Raw genomic sequence first — 22729 nt, forward strand, 5'->3', positions numbered from 1 at the left:
TAGTCAATCAGTTTGATGAAATATTATATGTATTAGAACATCAACTCATCAATTTTTTATGTATTGTGAGAAAAAATAATTTATCCTTCATAATTTATATCAATTATAAATCTAGCTAGTATTAATTAAAAATACTAACGAGTTGCATTTATTTGCAGACCATAAAATGTGTAGTAAAAGAAATAATGCACATTCAACAATTTGTTTATATAGTAAATATGTACATAGCATGATGCTATAATTTTTTTATTTTTTTCTCTTATTTTTTCTCACCTCAATAGCACTATAATAGAAACTATTCTACATATCTGCTCAAGTTTGATGTAAGGTGTGACGGCTATAAACACAAACACGCGTTCCGAAAATGGTGCAGAAACTTCCGGGGACGAGAACTCAATCTTTCAAGCCGTTTTTGGCCTCGAAACATTCGCCGAACCCGACAACGTCAGGGAGAAATGGATGTAACTTTTCTGTAGATATCTGTAGAGTCAAAAAAATATCGAATTCGGAGTGTGTATGCAAAAGTTATGCCTGTTTTACCAAGGGCGCTCTGGCTCACTTATTTGAAACATTAGTTATATTGCTTATTTCAATTCTGCAGCTGCTTACGGTCGAAGTGAACAGCTCAATTGAACTTTAATCCCACTCTGTGATTCTAAAACTTTAAATCAAACCATTAAAAGTGTTTTTATTCCCTTTGCAGTTAAAAGTGTTTTTATTCCAAAACTTTGAAGCTCTGAAGCAACCTATAATTAAAATTGGTAACATATACATAGGTGACGGGTCATAACGTGACCCATCACCTATAACCTTCGGCAACAAAGCTTAAAAAGATAAAATATCCGCTTCATATCACAACCACGTGATAGCTGAGTTGGTGAGGGTGTTCGCACACGAGAGAGGTGGCTTCTGGGGCATATGCGATGGGCTCAGGTTGGGTCAAAAAAAAATTTAAAGACTTTTTTCGTTTTTAAAAACGTGAAAAAAGTTCATCAAATCATAAGTGACGGGTCATAACTGTGACCCATCACGTATCACAAGTCATAAGTGACGGGTCATAACCTTCATAAGTGACGGATTAAGTTTTGACCCGTCACCATTGACCTCATTGGTGATGGGTCCTTACCCGTCACTTATGACTGGTCATTAGTGATGCATTCGGGGTGACGAGTAACAGACCTGTCACCCATAACAATTATGACCTGTCACTTTTGAGCTTTTTTCACATAGTGATCATCAAGCTGAAGAAGAGAGTGCAACACACTCCAGTCGACCCCACCAAGCTCCGGCACAGCAAGTGGCAGGCTTATAACAGACTCAAATGCCTGCCGATAGAAGAGAGAGCACACTGCAATCTATGCAAAATGTTGGGCTACCTCAAAGATGAACCCACACTTAGCGAGCAAGCGATCAGAGAGTACCTTGACATGTTTAAGGGCCCTCTCCCCTAGGATATTATTGTTTCTCTGACGGCCCTCTTCCACCTTGACAAGGAGGGCACCAAGGAGGTAAACCGGACTCTGATTGCCCTCGGCGGATGGGGTCGCAGAGACGACCCCTGTTGGCTCGAATATGGCCTGATGCATGGCTTCGTACACCAAGATGATCAAGATTGCACCCCCTCTAGTTTTTCAATGGCTACAACTTACTGTCATCATGTCAGACTGTTCTGCATCATGCGTCAATGCAGCCCACTGTGTTGGGCCTTTAGTTGCGTGGACGCTTAGTGCTCCACTTGTAGCAAGACTATCTGCAATGCTTTGTTTTGCTTCATCTACGTAATTCTACGAGTTATGGTACCTCACCACAGGGGAGTCAAATGCAAGGTAATAGCCTTTTCTCCATGTTAAGCCCGCAGCTAGACACAATTTGCTAGAATGTAAGGGGCCTCAACAAGAAAGCGAGAAGAGCTACAGTGCATGAGTGCCTTGCCTCAACAAATTGCTACATAGCCTGTCTCCAGGAAAAAAAAAAGAGTAACAGAGACCAAGCACTTGCAAACTATGTGGGGGGTTTCGTCTAAAAAAAATTGCGTTCCTGATGGCCATCGAGACGCATTGGGGAATTTTGCTGCTGTGAAATGATAGCTACGTTGATATCTTAGACATTGACTAGAAAGAACACTCCATTTCAGCTAAACTAACAGTCAAAGAAACCAACACATCCTTCATCCTAACCACCGTCTACGGCCCGTCACGCAATTGTGATAAGCCGACGTTCCTTGACAAAATTTGAAGCATAATGCTACTGACAAGGGAAAAGTGGCTCCTGCTGGGAGACTTCAACCTGATATATAGAACACGTGACAAGAACAACACAAAGCTAGACCATCGACGTATGAATCAGTTTCACGACACGCTTAACCACTGCAGCCTAAAGTAGAACCATCTCCAAAATTGAAAGTTTACTTGGAGCAATGAGAGGGAGAACCCAACTCTGGTCAGACTAGACAGAGTATTCTGCAATGATGCATGGGACCTTGCATTTGACTCACATATCCTACATGTGCTTGCTTCATCAATCCCCAACCACTACCCTCTACTCCTATCAAATCAATGTAACATGTCACGGTCGAAACACTTCAAGTTCAAGAATTTCTAGCTACATATGCCGGGTTTCAAGGATGTGATACGAGCAGCATGGAACAAGCCCAATCCCCACATAGAGCCGACAAATAGGTTGAACCATAGGTTCATCACCATAGCGAAGGAACTACGAGAATGGAGCAAAACTTTGGTGTCGGGAACCAAGATGCAATTCTGTATGGCCCAAGAAATTATACTCCAGCTCAACATTGCTTAAGAGAGTAGAACATTGACTCATGAGGAAAGGGAACTTAGAGCTAATTTGAAGAACAGGGTTCTAGGCCTTGCCATTCTAGAGTGTGCGCGGAAATGGCAAGCTTCATGCATAACAAACCTTAGGGTGGGGGACGCAAATGCAAAAAAAATCACCTAAAATCGACTCAAGGAGGAGAAAGAACTTCATCACAAAGCTAAAAAAAAATGATTGGGCGACCTCTCATGAAGAGAAAATGGAATTTGTCCAAGAGCACTTCGTAGCGGTAATGGGAGCCTCATATCAAAGAGATTTAGACTTCGACTAGGAAATGCTTGATATCCCCTCGACAAACCTGACACACCTAGCTAACCCCTTTACACAACAGGACATCCTCGCTACACTCAAACAGATGCCACCATGCTAGGAATTCGCACTTCATTCCTGATTAAATACCTAGGCTTACTAATCACCTTAATGCGCATCAAGAAAGTGGACTTTCAACCAACCATTGATAAAGCGAGAGGTCAACTAGCAAATTGGCAAGGATGGCATATAAACCTGGCAGAGCGCAAGGCCTTAGTCAAATCAGTGCTCAACTCACAACCAATTTACTTCTTGACTGTGTTGAAGGCCCCGGCAAGTGCCCTTAAGAAAATAGACTCCAAGAGACGCATTTTTCTATGGACAGACATGAATAGGGTCACGGGAGGAAAATGCAAAGTTAATTGGAGACGTGTTTGCTGACCTACAAAACTAGGGGGACTTGGCATCCTGAACCTGAAAAAATTCTCAAGAGCTGTTCGGCTTCATTGCCTGTGGTATGAGTGGACGGTGGACAATAAACCATGGGTTGGGATGCCTACACCTTGCACTGACATGGACCAAACACTCTTTGTGGTGGCTTCCATGATCATCATCGAAATTGGGGAAAAGGCAAGTTTCTGGCACTTGGCATGGCTCCAAGGGGAATCGCCGAAGATGATAGAGCTGAACATCTTTGTGATTTCCAAAATGAAGAAACAGAAAGTGAGGGAGGCTATGCACAACAACACATGGGTGCGACACATCAATTTTACTAGTATTTCATCCACCTAGCAATTCATTGAATTTGTCCTCCTATGGACACACCTTCAGCAGGTCCAATTGAATGAAAAGATCCCCGATACTATCACCTGGAACCTCACCTCCCATGGAGAGTATACAACGGCCTTTGCCTACCAAGCATGGTTCTTAGGATCGACATCCTCAGATATGGAGCGACTAATCTGGAAAGTATGAACACCACCAAAATAAAAATTCTTCTTGTGGCTTGCGTTCCAGAACCAAATTTGGATTGTGGACAACTCATACAAAGGGGGTGGCCCAACCAGAAGATTTATCCACTATACATAACCATAGATGAGTCGGTGATCCACATTTTCGCACACTACAGATTTTCCAAGAATGTATGGGAGGCCATCTACACTTTGTGCACCGGAAGAACCAACTGCACAACAACATGGGATGCCTTTGACACAGTCAAGCAATGGTGGACAGTAATCAGCTCCCTGTAAGGAGTACCACCTAGGGCCCTTAGATCTCTCATCATCCTTATAGTATAGGAGCTATGGAACGAAAGGTGTCGAAGGGTGAACTCCTCAAGCGGGGATCCGGAGGGACCCCCTTCGAGATTCGGCCGGGGGATAATTCTGAGTCCGCCTTGTACGTGAAATAAATAGGAGTAAATGAGATGCAGGTGGAGTGGGATGACCGGATGCAGGAGGAAGTAAGTGCTCAGGGGATTTTTAGACAGGTTCGGGCCGCACTGAGCGTAATACCCTACTCCTGTGTGTATGCTATAAATGTTTTGAGAATGTCTCTCTGAGGATCTGCTGTGTCACAAGAATGTTTGTCTAAGTCTAGAGCTTTGTGCTTATTCTGTCGTCGTCGTCCGGAGCTCGTCGGATGTGCCCTGACCGATCTCCGTCCGATGTGTTCTCAAGACTCGTCCCTCTGTCTTCGTCTCCGGGGAGCCCGCCCCTCTTTTATACCCGGCGGGGCAGGTGGCGTGCCCAGAAAGGATTGGCGCAAGTTCCAAGGCGCCATAAATAGAAAGCAACCATTATAGGCTGCAGCTTGAGGTGATGGGAAGAGTTGAAAACGCGCCCCCGTCCGATCTTCGTCGTCATCATTCCGCTTTTCAGCGGATGCAGCGTGGAGGGCCCGCCAGGCAGCCACCGAGCAGCCCCGCGTGCCCGCCCGGTCAGAGCGAGTCTGACACAGCAGAGCGGCAGGTGTCGCGCCTCGAGCCCTGCGACGTTATCCCGAGGCGCGCCGGATGACGTAAGATGGGACCCGCGCATTAAATGTTCCCACGCCTCCCTACCAGACCGTGACACGGACTGACAGCAAGCGTGGGAGGAGTGGTTGAAAGTGACAAGCCACGCGCCCTCTTAAATGCAGCATCGGACCTCTCACCAGTTGACACCTCACCGCTGAGCCCCTGTGGGGACCACCGGCGAAGGACTTCTCAGGCCCTCGGGGAACTGTGAGTGCTCGGGGACTACTGTTCACAGCCCTGAGCACTCTCTCCCGGATATGCCCTCTCTTGGTCCTCGGGGAACTCAGGTGCTCGGGGACCACTGTTCACGGCCCCGAGCACTCTCTCCCGGAACTTGAGTGCTCGGGTCCTCGGGGAACTTGGGTGCTCGGGGGCCACTGTTCACGGCCCCGAGCACTCTCTTCAGGAACTGACTTCTCTTGTCATCTGGGAACTTGGGTGCTCGGGGATCACTATTTATGACCTCAAGCACCCTCTCCCGGAACTCGGTCTTTTCGGGTTATTGGAGAACTCTGGTACTCAGAGACCACTGTTCATGACCCCGAGCACTCTCTCCCGGGACTTAATCTTCTCGAACCTCGGGGAGATAATCCCCGAAGAAGGGTGCCATGTGGCACTCTGCTGTCCTGACCTCAGGACTCGGGGACCCCTAGTCCCCATATCACCGACAAAAGGAATGGGAGAATTTTCTAACATCATCAGAATACGACAATTGCCCTGGTGGCAAAAATCAAAGATGAGGCTAAGGTATGGTGCATTGCGGGAGCAAAGAGACTAGTGACCTTTCTTTCACGGTCCTAGTTAGGTTTATTTTGATGTTTTTATCTCTAAAGACTTTGTACTTTCTTCTACTTTATCAATATAAAATTGGTAGATCTCTTACTAGTTTCTTTTAAAAAAATTGTGACGGAATGAAAAAGGGAATGTTACTCAACTAGGCGGCAATTTCTAGGCTCCCAACATCTACCCTTTTATCTATCTACAGAAGTGAACTTTCAGCTTCCAATCTAACCTTGTTGTTGACTTCCAAGCAAAGAATATAGACTTTTGATTGTGGAGATCCGTCACTTTGAACTAGTTATATTTAGACAAATTTTGTCATAGGACTTTTGCTGGTAGACACTTTTTTTATCTTTAAGGGATGACATCGTTGAAATGAGGAAATTTGCTAGGAATGAAGAAAGAGACTGGAGGAAGAAGATAAATTTGACATGCGGTCCCAAAATCAAATTGCACAGTTCATCTCGTTTCTTTTTCCTAGTCACTAACATATTAATATTTTAATGTGTGCGGTGTCTCCTGTCAAATTTCCACTTTTTATCAGTGTCTCTCCAAAGATAAAAAAATTTAATGTCCATCAGCAAAAGCCATGAAGTCACAGTGTCCTGTGACGAAATTTGCCTTATATTTAACTTTTCAACTATCCAGATTCATGGCTTTGAGCCAGAAAAATTGAAATTTCAGTTGTTCAGATTCGAGACTTTGAACTTTCAATTGATGTATATGAAAACTATTAACTCGCAGCAAACATGGAAAAAAAAAGGGAAAGCTGCGAATTAACTTTCCACTCTAACTTCAAAACATAAAGCCCAATTTGAAACATCCAAATTGAAAATTGGACTTCCATTGGCATATTTTACAAAAAAAAATGTAAAACAAATCTGTGGATGTCAGTGAAGAGGAGCACCATTTAGGGCCAAGAATCGAGAGGACCTTGCCACCAAGGATGAGGTGAGATGTCATGAAGTTTCTGCCGAAGCAAGCAGGGCGGCAAGCCCCGCAGCACTACAACCGAGGCGTCATCCCTCGCCAGCCAGCAGTGGCAGGTCAATGTCACATAGGTCGGCAAGACCATGCGCACATGAGGGAAGCCATAGACTGTAGTGCCTGGAACTGAAAGAAAGGTAAGGAAAGAGTTAAGTGAGAGGAATGGAAGTGTTGGCGCATACATAGGAGGCTTGTTGAGTGAAACTAAGGAGAGTTTCGTTAAACAATAGTTTTTAGTTTTAAATTTTTTAAGTAAAATTTGTAGGAGCGATTTTATAAAATAAATTAGATGTTGTAAACTGAATAAAATAGTTTCTTCTGATTCACTTCTTATACAGAATTATTTTTTTCGTTGAATTTATCCGAGACAATCACTTTCAGTTACATAATCATTTTTCTCAGAGAATTTAGATCAGATAAACTCTACTAAATATATCTATAGTTAAGAGTAACCATAGGATGTAGATAAATATGAAGAAATTGCTAAGAGAGAGTTAAGAAAGCACGATTATTTGTCGTAGCCATGTGAAAAGGATTGTGGATCAATCATTTGTTGGAACTTTTCGTTCCGGGTTCCATAAATTAGTGATGCGAATGAAAAATATGTTTTTCAATGCTAACGGAGCCAAGATTTCATCGTTATGTGTGACCATTGGACACTCTAAACTTTTGAATCCAATACATAAGTATAAAATTTTCAAAAAGTATAATATAAATATGTTAAAAGTTCTCGACATTGTAAAATCAACAAATAATTTTAAAATTTGCAAAAACTTGAATATAAATAGTCTAAATATGAAATAAAATCTTACATAGATAGAATATTATAATATTACTCTAGAACTCTGCTTTACGTTTTATGATAGCTATGAAAGTTCCGATTATACCATCATCATTTACCTTAAAGAAAATATCATGCTCAATAAATATAGCTAAATAATGACCTACCAAGATTGTTTAGGCCTTTGAAAGGTTGTCCACTAAGTTGAGGAATCAACAACGCAATTCTTAATAATGGGATTCATTTCTTTCTTTACCAAAAGTATTTGGTCCGTGCTATTGACAATTAACCCTAATTCTAGCTTTTTAAGATCCTCGTTGATGCGCATTTGCTCGATCTTCCGAAAAGTAATATTGTCGAGGGTAAATCTCTAACACTGATTTCGGGGTATGTTGGACAGTGGGTGCGTGATCTTTGTTCGGGGTGTGTCTGCTGAATCTGTTTTGTGTATGTACAACTCAAGGACACCGGGGATTATCCAGGTTCAGGCCCCTATTAGGGTAATAGCCCTACATCTGTGTATTCTCTTCTTTGGTCTAAGTTGGTTACAGATGATGTTCTTGCCAAGCCTTCTTCTCAGCCTCTTTCGCCTCTAGGACTCTTCCTTTTTTTTTTCCTCACAAGCCTGGTACTCCTCCTTTTATATATTAGAGGGAGAGGGGATTTACACGTGAGTCAAAACATAGACCCAGGCCTAGCTAGAGCCTCCCACCTAGGCCAACCATTACTAAGAGAAGACATATCCTATTTGCTCTTCGGCGCTACAGAGCCTATCCTATCGCTCCACCGCCTGCGTCATCCCGATCGCCCGCACTGCCCTATCCCGTCCCCACGCGCCACCTGCGCACCTGCAAAAAGACCTCCTGCCACGCCTATCAGGCCATCCCATAGCATTTAAAGCTATGGGACAAGACACGGCAGCTCTACGCCGACCACGCCTTGGTTGACTAGAAAGAGGATCTGTGGAAGGGAAATACTCGAGTGAAAAAACATTTATTGTGATTAGATTGTTTAGACACATACCTGTCCTGCGACCAGAGGAGATTGGTCACGGGGTTTGCTCCTGCGACCTAGTGACTGGTCACGGAGCTTGATCGGAGAGCCTGGTTGCGTGGTCACTGGCTGGTCGTGCAGGGTGACCACGGTTCCGAACAACATGGCACACAACACCTACTGATATCTTACCGGTGTGGGACCGCCCGCGAGGGGACCCCACTATTCTTAACATAAACAGTAGCCCCTAAGCTCCTTCGCGGATGCGGTAGTCCAAGCAATTTGTCAAATGGTCGTGGCTGGACCTAGTCGAACCACTTGGGCCCTATGTGAACATGACTTCACCCGGGGAGTGATCAGCAATACGGTCCACTTTCGTGGTTTAGCCCAGGAAACTGCATCCCAAGGGGAGGTTAATCGTCCACAGAAAAAGGATAGTGGGAGAGAGGAATTAGGGAAGAGTGCGCAAGGGAGAAAATCATGGGTGAGAGAAAACTTTAATGGACGTTGGATTTCGAGGGAATTTGGGTTCCCTAGATGGATCCTCGGGAGCCGGGGTGGTGGAACCAAGTCGGTCCTATAAATGGGAGGACGGAAAGCCCCAAAAATCTCTCCGCCACCCGAGCTCTTATGCTAAAGACCTTCGCCTCCAGCCTCCACCAGAGTCTTTCAAACAACCACCATTGCATCCCAATGACACCGCGCACCGGAAAGGAGGCCAACTTCCCCAAGTCCAAGTGCGCCACCGCGAAGCTAAAGCGGATGTATGAGAATCGACTGCTTCCGTGTCGTCTATCCTCTAGATACCGCCCTGGGGGAGATGTTCCTGCTCCCCGCCAGGGGGAGATCATAATCTTCGCTCTATTTTCCTTGGTGGGTCTCGTTCCCTTTCTCCTTGTACGCGAGTGGACCAGTTGTGAACATGCCCTCTCTTCCATCACAAACAGGCAGTCTTCTACTCAAGGATTGCTTGTGCAATTTAACGAGGTCGTTAACTATCCATCTGTGTTCTTTCCCATGATTTTGTTTCCGGAGTAATCGACACATGTCCTTGTCGGTGGTGTGAAAACGGCCCCCACTCTCAACTACAACACAACCACCTCTCGCCGCGCCGTCGCGATCGCCACGACCGCCTCCCCGATGGTGCCCCGGCCTAATACCTCGGTGCCTCTGCCAGCGTTGGCTTTTCCCCTTGGTGTATTGAAGGCGGCTCCAGGCCCCATTGGCTCGGTCAAGGAGTCTGTTTTGACTCCTGACTTGCTCTCATGGGTCGGTCATTTCCCGGTCGCCATCCGTAAGTGGGTTGAAGAGAAGGAGACGAGGACCAGCTGATGCGCCGAGCTGGAGAAGTAGCTGGCTGAGATGCAGAGGAGGTACGGTGAGTTCTCCCAAGAGAAAGTCGTGCTAGCCGCCGAGCGCTCCCAGCTCAAGGAGGATGAGCGCACTACCCTCAACATTCTCCAGGAAGCCTTAGGAGCGCTGGCGGATCCCCTGGGTAGCCTCGGGCTGGGGGTGTTTGAGTTGAAGGATGACCGCACCGCCCGAGCCTGGGCCTATGCCCTCCGGGTCCTCGCGGAGCACTTCTCTGAGCCTCCCTTCACCCTGGCGTTGAGGGGCATGGAGGATGTCTCGCAAGCGATGAGGGCGACTACGGAGTATATCTAACGATGCTACTGTAGCTGTGACCCCAACTTCAACCTAGACTTGGTCTGGGAAGGGGCTGCAGTTGCTAGACCAGAAACCAAGGAGAGACTTCAGCGGGAGTGACAGAGGGTGGTGGACCACTTGATGTCCATCTTCTGGGTGGTGGCCGCCGAGGAGTAAAAAACTCTATTGTAACCCTTGTTATATAACATTTTTTGAATGGAGCCCCCACGCCTTTGTTTCCTGACAAGATTGTGTCATTATGGTCGTAGAGTTCCCGGAGTGTCTGAGTCTTCTGCTCAAACCGATACGCCACCCATGCTGATTGGCCCCCCATGCCTCATCGAATCCCCGATCATACCCGTCGACCACCCCTCCGACCAACCTACCCTGGAGACGATGGCTGGATGTGTGCTAGGATCTGTGGCCAAACGGGCAAGTACGTCGAGCGACCCTCAAGGTGCATTGCACCGACCACTCGCATCACGTGATGGTCCTAGGTTACACATGTATGATTCGACCGGCCGACACCAGTGTGGCTTACACTCTATTTTTTGACTAGCTTGCCGGGAGGAGTTGCTCGGGGCGTAGAGGGACCTGGAACGGGTGACCAGGGAAAGTGCCCAGCAGAGGGAGGAGTTCTACGACTGCCTTCTCTGTTGTCAGGAAGATCTCAATGCGGTGCGAAAAGAACTCGAGCAGCTGACCAAGGAGAGTGATGAGCGGCAAGTGGACTTCTACGACCAACTCAGCCAAGCTTTTACCCCTTTTGACTCGCTGCTTCAGTCCGTCGGTGTCCAGGTTCGTTCGACCCCTGGGAACACCATGACTAGCCACATCGAGTGGTTCCTGGCGGACTTTGAGGAGCAGGTGGCCTCGAGCAGAGGATTCGTGAGACCGTCGGAGACCATCTTTTTGAGGTCGGAGTCTCTAGCGCTTGCCTGCCCTTGCCTGCGTCCGCGACCATTTCCCCAACCTGGACCTCTTGTCGGCAATCGGCACCGGTTTTGAGGGTACTCAGATGACCGCAGAGGAACTCGGCCTCCGGGCTGATTCATTTTTGTATGTCGTTCATTTCTGTCTTTGGACCGTCCGGTTCGACCCTCTTAGGGGTATTTTTGGGTCCTAGAGGAATGTCGTAGGTTTGCCTGGAACCAGCCCCCAGGCTTTGTAATGACAAGCATTGGCCTTTATGTGGGTCTTCTCCGTGTTTGGATGATGAATAGCCCTCGGAGTGCTTGTATCTCTTAGAGAGGATCGCATCAAGCCGCTCGCGAGCAACATTCCTGGTGCCGAGGGAGACCCTTAGCACGGCGAGCCTTTCGGTGGCGACCAGCACTCGACCCGATTTAGGACTTGCGGCCTTGTGGTCGTTAACCCTCGGGCGCCTTTACCCTGTCATCGTGTGAGTGGGTTAGCTTTGTATCTCGTCCCATCAACACGAGTGAGCGGGCTAAACAAATCTGGGAATTTGGCGGGAGACCACGTTTGTCTATGGAGTCCTGCAACATAAAGAGTTTGATTACTTGGATTTGGAAAAACTTATAAGTCATGTCCACGCTCGTCCGGAAGATCCTGCAAAATAGACAAACAGGCTCATTACCGAGTAGCCTTATTCATAGAGCTGACGCTCTACGAGCTGTATGGTCGGCGGTCGACCCCCCCCCCCCCTGCACGGCAAACCTGACCGCGTGAGGTCAGGAAACTGGAGGTAGCCAGTGACATGTGATCAATTTCACGCGTGGTGGTCACGGCCGTGCTTGAGGTTAGGAATTTTAGGGCTTCCTGGGGTTTTAGAGAACGGTCCCACAACATCCAGCCCCAAACAGCGAAAAGTCGATAGAGTGGAATGGTTTGTAGTGCCCGGGCTGGTAGGTTGGTATTCCGGTCGTGGTGCTGGCACGACTCGCACCTTTTCACCTGCTCGAGAGCATCCTGGAGGGCGGTGGGAGATCCAGCCTCCACGTCTGCCTCCGAGGATGTTAGGGAGCGTTCTGCTCCCTCCTTCCTGAGTGATGTATTTCAGTAAAAGGTTGTTGCTCCCTTGGTGGTAGAGGCATCCCTCTATCAAGGAGGATTCTCGTGGGTAGCCCGTGTGACCTTTTTTTGCTGACACATCGTCGTTAGGGGTTGCTTGATTCTGAAGGTAGTCTGAGATCTGATCCATTCAGGTCATACCCGAATCGAGCAGGGCGACCACATGATGGCCACTCAAGGTCGACGGCACCGAGGGAGGCGTTGCCTCGAAAGGTGTTGCCTCTGGTGTTCTGTTTCCAAGCGGAGCATCCCTTCCGCGTCGGCCCGAGACCACAGCGGGTGGTCGCGTGAGTCTTTTTCTGAAAGACTCCGACCGAGACAGGTTTGCAAGAAGAGGCTAGATGGGCCAACCCATCGGCCAGGGAAGAAGTCCTTGTGAGGGACATGTGTGACCTCTCGATCGGTGGAGCATTGCTCTAGCTTTCTCACTTCCGAGAGGTATGTCTCCATCGCCTGGTCCGAGTACTGAAAACCCCTTGGCAACAGGGTTACACCTAGTAACGAGTCCCTCATCGCTAGTAGGCATTTTTCCTCGTGCGGGTGATGCTCGTGTTCCGGTTAAGAAGCTCTCATACTCCTCTTAGTACTTAACAATTGGAGAAAACATAATTGAACCATGTACCTGAAGATGCATGATCTTGCGCTCGCTCCTTCCTGGTCGTGGGGAAGCATGCCCTGCTTAGCAACCAGTACCTCGTCCGTGACCCTTTGAAAATCTGCAAGGTAGGACAAGGATTCTCAATTCTGATCGAAGGGTGGTCGGCATTGGGAAGGGAGAGGGTTACCTTTATGAGATTCTGGTAAGCTGCCTTCCTTACTAGTACCCTAAGGGGAGTGGTCATTACTCGTGCCAAAAGTTCAAGATGTAGACCCTTCTGTTCGTCCTTGGGTTGAACCTGCTCAAAGAAATGACACACACGATTAGTTCCCCGATACTCTTTCGTCGGATCGAATCATACCTACCCGATGGTTTTGATTCACGTCACGGGGCTCGGAGGTAGCAGTCCAGGTGCGGTGAGCACTCATCCGGGTGGGGCTACCGCCGAAGAAGCCCGTTCCCCCAGAGCTTGCGGTCTGTGAGCTCTCCTTGGTGCCAAGAGTATGGATGCCTCTGCTGCCTCCCGGAGCCTTCGGATCCTGATCCGATGTCCTAAGTTTGGGACATATTGGCTCTGTCTGGGTCGTACCCTATAAAGAACACCTCATAGCAACTTGAATCCCGAACTCAGAAACGCGCGCCCCTACCTAGCGCGCCAAATGTCGAGGGTAAATCCCTAATAGTGATTCCGGGGTATGTTGGACAGTGGGTGCGTGATCTTTGTTCGGAATGTATCTGCTGAATCTGTTTTGTGTATGTGCAGCTCAAGGACACCAGGGATTATCCAGGTTCAGGCCACCATTAGGGTAATAGCCCTACATCCTATGTATTCTCTTCTTTGGTCTAAGTTGATTACAGATGATGTTCTTGCCAAGCCTTCTTCTCGGCCTCTTTCGGCTCTAAGCCTCTCCCTTTTTTTCTCGCAAGCCTCGTACTCCTCCCTTTATATATCAGAGGGAAAGAGGATTTACACGTGAGTCAAAACATAGAACCAGGCCTAGCTAGAGCCTCCCACATAGGCCCAACATTACTAAGAGCAGATATATCCCATTTGCTCTTCGGCACTACAGAGCATGTCCCATCGCTCCACCACCTGTGTCATCTCGGTAGTCTGGACTGCCCTGTCCCGTCCCCACGTGTCGCCTGCGCACCTGCAAAAAGACCTCCTGCCACGCGTGTCAGGCAATCCCGTAGCATTTAGTGCTATAGGACGGGACACGGCAGCTCTGCGCCGATCACACCTTAGTCGACTAGAAAGATGACCTAGGGAAGGGAAATACTGGAGTAAAAAAGAATTTATTGTGATTAGACTGTTTAGACACATACCTGTCACGCGGGGTTTGCTCCTGCGACTTGGTGACTGGTCGCGGAGCTTGGTCGGAGAGCCTAGTTGCATGGTCGCTGGCTGGTCGTGTAGGGTGGCCATGATTCCGGACAACGTGGCACACAGCATGTGCTGATATCTTACCGATGTGAGACCGCCCACGAGGGGACCCCACTATTCTTAACACCGACAAATATGATAAGTCGATTGGTGGAGTATCGACGTTGATGATCCAAAGGCTCCGAACAAAACTGATCGAGAACCCCTGCAACCACTATACAACTACTCCCTGTAAGCGAATCGAGAACACAAGCAAGAACAGGTAGATGCAATTTGAATATTGCTAATTACCAATGAAGTACTCAAGTTAAGGTTCCACAAACCGAACAAGCGGTGAAACTGTATAAATAAAATAATCTAAGCAAAACGTGAGCCTAAACTACGATGACTACTGTGTATATATAGGGGGGTGTGAGGAGGTCGACCTAGGGTTGTGCAGCTATGGAAAGGGGTGTGCACAACCTGGACTCCGACCCCGACATGATTACAAAACCTAACATGGTCCAAAACGGTGGCGCAACACCTTATTTCTTTGACTCTGAATAAACTATAAGGAATATTTAGTCAAGCTCATATCCATTAGAAATGGCTCGTTGTAAGCTTTTTAGAATGTCCAAGATTGCATAAAACGGACTTGGTATGAGAGAGTTATACCCGTTTTACTGACGTGTTGTCCTGCGACTCTACCACGACCACGACTATGACTAGAGCTCAGTCTCGAGTCCGAGTAGACTTGGCCTTCGAGGGGTAACGTCCGGATAAGGTTGTGGTGCTTCTCCCACGTTCTTAAGCAATAAAACATCACAAGAATTTAGTAGGAATCCATCCAGGAAGTATGAACAGCGAGAAACGAGTTCACCTGGTGGTCTAATTGTCGTGCACGTGCTCTTATAATTAGATCTTGTATTATTTGAGAAATATTTACGGTATTGATCTATCAAAGGAACCATGGACTCATCACTCATGATAAGATCATCAATTGTTACCCAGCTTAAAAGTGTCCTGGATCAATTTGTTATCAAATTAGTCTAATAGATTAGTCCATCCATGACCAACATGCCACCCAATTGGCCATATGGATTATCGACAGGTCGATCTCAAGAAATCCTAGTGGCTAGTCACGTCCAGCTCAACTCATATGCTTACCCAAATTTCATGTAATCTTAAAAGCTAGTCCAAGAGCATATTGACTTGAATAGTGACATTTAGCACCAAATTCAACCTTGTGCGCTACCCAAATGTTCTCCCAGTCCAATTGTATGAATAATGACATTAAAAAGGGAACATTATGTGACCCAAAAAATATGAAGGTCTATAGATTATTCTCATCGACGCCCACGGCCCACCAGCGCGCAGAGCGCCCGGTGGCCCGGCGAAGACTCTAATCCACCCCGCGTATCACCCCATTGTCCCTGGTGGTGCGTCCAGCCCGCCCCGCGCCGCCGCCAGCCTCACAAACGCAACCAAAAACCCACGCACCCGCACGCTCACCACCTCCATCAAATGCAACACCCCTCGCGCAGCACGGGCAGCCACATGTACGCAAGGAGGCAGCAGGCCACGCTCCCCTCGCGGCCACCGTAGGCGCGGCGCCCCCCTGCCGATCGCCTCCCCACATTCTCCCGCTTCCTAACTCCTAACGTGTCCGCCGTTTCCCCCACCCGTCCCCCACCTCCCTCCTCTGATCTTTTTCCCCATCCCTCGCGCGCGCGCGCACATTGTATCGCCGCGCTAGAAGGCAGCCACGAACCGGTGCTGCTCCACTGCGTACGGACAGATCGAGCCACCGCGCGGGGTTCTTGCGCGCGCGTGCAGTGCGTGCGTAGCTCGATCGAGATCGGCTGCATGGCGTCCTTCAGCCACTTCGAAGCAGTGCCGGAGCCCAGCGTGGAGGTGGAGCACCCGGCCGTCGACGCATGCGACGTTGGAAGCGGCTCGGTAGCGACGACCACGATGGAGGAAAGCGGGGGTTCGGTGGTGCATGACTTGGCGTCCGAGCTGGCAGCGGAGGTGTCTGCGTCACAGGAGCCCGAGGAAGAGAAGCAGCCGGTGGCCAAGCTGGGAGAGGAGCCGAAGGCGACGACTGGAGATGATCAGGAGAGCACGCGGGAGCGGCTGAAGCGGCACAGGCTTGAGATGGCCGGGAGGGTGTGGGTGCCGGAGATGTGGGGGCAGGAGAAGCTGCTCAAGGACTGGGTGGACTGCGCCGTCTTCGACCGCCCGCTGGTGCCGACGGGGCTGCTCACGGCGCGCCGGGAGCTCATCGCCGAGTGCTGCACGCGCCGCCAGGAAACAACGTCGACAGCGGCCTCGGCCGACTCCAGCCCGCTCCGGGTGCAGAACGGATGCTCCAGCCTTTGCTCCACTCGCATTAGCTAGTCGTGGATCGATATGCCTTCTTTTATTTCCTCAAATAAGATATCCTTATGTGAAATTATGTATGTTGAAATATTGGCGTTATTATAAAATTGGTAAAATTGGCAAATTGTTTGACACTTTGATTATAATACGATGATGTTCATATCTGTTTTGATATATACGATACACTCTTACGAGTTGGGTTATATGGATTGATATTCAGTTAAATTAGGAAAAATTTATGCTGACAAAATTAGTTGTTTATTTGTTCATATATAGGTATGTTCTAAAAACGAATATGTTTGGTAATAGGATTGAAACAAGGTTCAGAAAAGAACCGAGGTCAAGGCGGCTAGAAAGTTCACGCGGAATGTTAGGGCTAGGGAATGATGCTGGTAAATATCGATTGCATCATAAGACATACACATGAGTCGTATGGTCTAGAATGCGGCGAGTTGCTTTGCCTATGGTGCAAAATATTGCATGTGCATACATGTGTGTGCACAATGGAATAAAGAAAGAAAAATGAGTAGGTACTGTGTAGTACCTGGCAGCTCATGTGTGGGTGCAGAGCCTAGAACTTTTTATTTTTATATTTTCTAACATTAATATTTAAATACATAGATATCAGATAGAAAGAATTATAAAAATAGATAGTCTTTTCATAGGGCAGTAAGCATACAACAGTAGCATAGGTATCTCTTACACTCATACGAGAGTGCGGTTAGATCATACCCCTGCCTTACCGTCCCGTACCCCCTTACCGCTCTCTCCGATGATGAGTAGCACCCCTGCCACCCCGTGAAGGGGTGGTTAGATCCTTGCCACACACCCTCCATTACCGCTCTTTCAGAGGGCGGTTAGCGCCTCTACTGTTTCTGAGTGAATGGTTAGCCTATTTTTTAATAAAAAAATTAGAAGTTATGTAAGATAAAAATAACAAAAATTTCATAAAATATTTAAGTGAAGATAAAATAAATAGATGTAAGTAGAATGATAAAATCACACTGAATGTTAGATAGAATGTGTACACGAGATGAGTATATGGAATTTAAACATTACTAATAGCATGTAGGCTACATCTAAAATACATGCACGACTTAAGTAATAGATTAAAAATGAAAAAACAACCTTTAATTCAACAAGTATAACAATTAGTAGCAAAAACATTATGGACAAAATAGCCCTTGAAGTTGTATATACCTTATCTTTTGGGACATCCAATGGTAATCGTATTCTGAGAATTTTGATCTGTGTAGTGCCAGTGTATACGAAAAATAATATAAGTTAAGATCCCAGTCATCTCCCCCATCGTCAAAGGATTCGCAACGATATGAGGTTCTCTGAGGAATAAGCACGAAGTCATCATTGTTGGAACCAACCCATTCGGTTGTGGCAGAAGTGGTAGAAGCACTTCCTCTTATGCTGGTTGTCGAACAACCACCTATTTCACGACGGCTCGAACCACCTCCTCTTTCGCAATGGCGTGAATGTCTCAAATGACCACCTCTACATCTCCAGTTATGTCCGGTGATAATTCATTCGAGTACGGTTATATAACATAGTTACACTGTCATACGCACATACATTGGAAAATTACAATTTTTGTGACATTAGGTATCTTGGCCGATACAAAACATAAGTATAACATGTGGACACACTTTATGAAAAGTAAATAGCTGGCCTATAGTGCAGTATCACCAGAGTTAATCCACGTCACTTGATATTTCTTTCGCTCTCTTTGTGAAGCGCTTCTAAGTTCGAACAACCGAAATACCTCCTACCGAAGGTATCCAAGTCAAGGGAACACCGAACAATGCATGTCTATCCACAATGGCATTCGGGCCTCGGCATACCTTTTGGCAATAAGTAGTTGGCAAACGCGTCCCTTCTTGGATCATGTAAGACTAGTTTATGAATCAATGTATGAATATGTAAGACTGGTTTGCGAATCGAAGATGCATCATGAAACAAACATCTAAGTTACGAAAGCAAAGATAAAATCCTACTATTGTCTCCCCCGCTGGTGACGGTTGTTCCCACCATCATGGTCTCGTCACCGCTGCTGCTGGTTCGCCCTCACATGGCTACTAGAGTAGGTCAGGTTGTTCAGTGGGGTGAGTACTCCTCGACGTAGATGGCAAAGATGAGCAGCTTCTTCGTAATCCAATAGTCCTCATCGTGGTAGCACAACGGAGATAGACCGATAGGCGCATGATTTGTATCTTTGAGTGGTTATAGAGGGTCTAGACCACATCCTCTAGACACAGACGGTCGAACTGCGACCTAAAAAGCTCATATGTGTTGTGGGCCTGCTCGTGTGCCCAGTGTGACTGTGGAGAAAAATAGTAAGAAACCAGACTAAAAATATGTGGCAAGTAAGTAGAGCTATGTTTCCTACGTACCTGATGTCGACACCGCAACAAGCCCATGGTGGGCCTGTCCTCCTTGAGTTCCCCGTACCATTCCTCAAGGTATGGGGACTGGTCCACAACAGGTCAATCGATCACGAATCGCTCGTACGACCACCATAGGAGTGAGCATCCAACAAATGTGGATAGTGGATCCTTCTTCGTGCATGCATCACACTAGACCCGATACGTCGCCACCATGACAGCGAAGGCCTAGCGAAACTAGGGGACCTCATCGAACTCTGCATTTGTGATCTCCCTCGCGTACGGAAGAAGGTTCCTCAACACAAGGTGGCCTTGGCCGCTGGTGAACATAACCTAGCCGAACAACCAAAGCATGTAGCACTCCAAGTGCCTCGCGACAGAGTACACACCGACGTCCGGGTGGATGTATGCAGGCTTGAAGTAATACAAATCAAAATGGGAAGGTAAATTGCAAGTTACCTGCTCGTCCCCTATAGTTGTCAAGTCCGCTTCATCCACCATTGCCTAACTTATTCTTGCAATTGCTTCCTCAATGTTTATCTCTGTTGGATCCTTCTGGTACACCTCAACTAGTAGTACAAGAGGGAGACCACGTTCACATGCTATATCTACGTACTGCCTCCAAGTAGATATCATATTAATCTGGATGCTCTCTCCAAAGTACTCCTGAGTAGCATGGTTTAACACAGATCTCAGCTTAAGCTCATGTTACTGGGATCTAGTTGAAAATAGGGCATCAGCCACTTGCATACACCCACTATAGTCATCTCATTGGCTCTATTAAGTCCTTTGGGGATATACTGAAATCCAAAGAGATCTACACCGTTAGGATCATAACTAATCTGACATTCACCATAATATATTTGAAAATGTAGCTTATCGGACATACCTAGAAACATCCAAAAATATGTCCGATGTTAATACCGAAAAACTATACTTCTGATTATTGAAACTCTGACAAAATTACCGGAACCGATGGTCACCTAACAATATGTTTAGTTCACTACAATCAATATTGCTCATAAGCAAACTAACCAATTTAAATTAATTAAACCCCCACCTACTTAATAAAATTTCTAATTATTTATAATTATTACCTACATCATTATTTTATAAAATCTAGATAATCGAAACTATGATACTCTAAATACAAACTATACATCTTATGACTACCCTACCATGTTGAATTAGATTTTTACAATATACTATATTAGATAGAAAAACCTCATTTCCTTATTACCTTGCTAAACCCTAGGTCTTGTATAATGTAGCTACTGTTATATCGTTAAATCCAAGATCTAGTGGTATTTTAATTACTAATAAAAATATAAGTCTAGAAAAATTATCGAAAACCAAGATCAAAAATCCACAGACCAAAAATAGGAAGGCTTCGCCATGATACCTCCCACTCCTCTCCTCCCCTCTCTTCCTCCCTCTTCTCTCCTCCCCCTCTCTTTCTTTTTTTCTGGATTAAAATGACTATTTTGACTAAATTTTAACCTTTTATATTGTGGGGAGCTGAGGGACTAACTGCCCTCTTATAAGATGGTAATGGGCGGTACGGTGCAGTGCACCCGGAGGTAGAGCCTATTCGCCCTTTCAAAGGTCGGGCGGTAAGGGGGCACAAGGAGGTAAGGTAGGGGTGGGGCCTAACCACCCTCTCAGAGGGTGGTAAGGGATACTTATGCCACCATGCCTATTCATACATTCTTTTCATCATAAGTCTATTTATTTAAATATTAATGTTAGAAAATAAAATAATAAAAATATTTGAGAGCCTATTGAGGTCGGCGTTGTGTTTGGACTCGGCTTGGCGGCTAGCATGGCCCAGGAGGAAGCTAGAGTGATCCGCCCAGTTGCTGCGGAGCCGAGGCGAGGCCCAGTCAAGGGCGCATGATGTGCTAGCGCGCAACAGACGCGACCAGGTGTCGGCCCAAGTGCAGCCTCGCAGATGAGCATGACGAGTGGAAGATGGCACGTGGTGCGTTGAGGAGAGCTTTTTTTATTTTTATATTTTTTTAATATAAAAATTTATTTAAATACACTTCGGATGAAAAGATTTATAAAAATAGACGCCTACCACCCTCTCATAGGACGGTTAGACCCTTACCACCTCCTGAGAGGGCGGTAAGCAGTCTGAACGGGTGTAAGCCCCGTGTATGAATAGTACCCACGGTGAATAGTACTCCAAATTTCAATTTCTTTCGTATATTTGTTTTTCAAAAAAGTGATGTTCTGTTACTAAAAAATCCTAAAACTTTTTGTACGTGTTCCATAATCCATGTGCAACCTATTTTTATTAAATTTACCCAAAAATCATGTGTAGAATTTAAACTAAAATTCTCCAAAAAAGTCTACTTTTATAACTTCTAACAATTGTTAGTGCCTCAAATAAATTTCTAAAAATCTGGTAAAATTCATTAATATTCTTCTTATGTGATGTGATAATTTCTAAACTTATTTTCAGCCCTATATTATGTGATAAAAAAGTGAGTTCCTTTGTAATGCACCATTTATATGTATTTTTATAATTTCATATGATATTCTTCTTTTAACTTAATTTGAATTCAAACATATATAAACATAGTGCTGAAAATAATTTTAGAAATTATCACATCATATAAGAAGAATATTAGTGAATTTTACCAGATTTTTAGAAATTTATTTAGGCACTAACAATTGTTAGAAGTTATAAAAGTAGACTTTTTTGAGAATTTTAGTTTAAATTCTACACATGATTTTTGTGTAAATTCAATTAAAATAGGTTACACATGGATTATGGAACACGTACAAAAAAATTTAGAATTTTTTAGCAACAGAACAACACTATTTTGAACAGGTGAGAAATTGAAATTCGAAGTACTGTTCACCGCGGGTACTGTTCATATCCGCTTAGAGGGCTGTAAGGCCTACCCGTCTTATTAGAGCGCGGTAAGCTACGGGCCGACTGCTTACCGCTCTCTCAGGAGATGATAAGGGTCTAACCGCCTCATAAGAGAGTGGTAGGTGTCTATTTTCGTAAATCTTTTCATTCAAGATATATTTAAATAAATTTTTATGTTAAAAAATATTAAAAAAAACTCCGCTGAGGAGGCTGGTTCGGCAGCGGCCAGTTTGGCCCACGCGCATGCAAGGCCGTGTCCCAGGCAGACCGAATGATGGCCGAGGCCATCTGATGTGCTGGTCAGTCGGCGCATGGTCCAGGTGGGCGCGACCGACCGAGGTTGGTGGGATAGCAAAGGTAGGTCCGGCGGAGGCCAGTTTGGCCCATGTGCATGCAAGGTCGTGTCCCAGGCAGACTGAGCGACGGCCGGGCCCAGTCTGAAGTGTTGGTCAGCCGGCCATGGCCCAGGTCAGTGCGACCGGCCCAGGTCAGTGGGACAACGGGGCCACCCGGCTTCGGGCTGAAACGCGGGCCTGGTGGGCTTCCTGGCTCAATACTGAGGCCCAGTAGGCCGGTGGAGGCTGAAGCCGTGGATGTTTTGGCTACTGTGCCGATACTGAGGCCCAGTCGGACGTGGATGTTTTGGCTACTGTGCCGATAGCAGTCCGTTGACGGTTGAGCAACAATACCGAACTGTTTTTTACATAGAATTTTCGATTAAAGGTTAGGGGGATAGAGAATACAAAGAACAAAAGGTAAGAAGATCTTACTTGGGAAGGGAACCTA

At 46.4% G+C, this 22729-nt stretch overlaps 1 protein-coding gene across 1 annotated transcript; it reads left to right on the forward strand.

Annotated features, from left to right (window-relative positions):
• The first annotated feature begins 15864 nt into the window (after nt 1-15864).
• Nucleotides 15865-16793, forward strand: LOC133923483 (protein BIC1-like). The gene has a single exon (XM_062368772.1). It carries the CDS (start codon nt 16151-16153, stop codon nt 16682-16684), a length of 534 nt encoding a protein of 177 aa, XP_062224756.1. The 5' UTR covers nt 15865-16150; the 3' UTR covers nt 16685-16793.
• Nucleotides 16794-22729: the final 5936 nt, after the last annotated feature.

The sequence above is a fragment of the Phragmites australis genome, chromosome 7 (genome assembly GCF_958298935.1).
Source record: "Phragmites australis chromosome 7, lpPhrAust1.1, whole genome shotgun sequence".
In the NCBI taxonomy this organism is placed as follows: Eukaryota; Viridiplantae; Streptophyta; class Magnoliopsida; order Poales; family Poaceae; genus Phragmites; species Phragmites australis.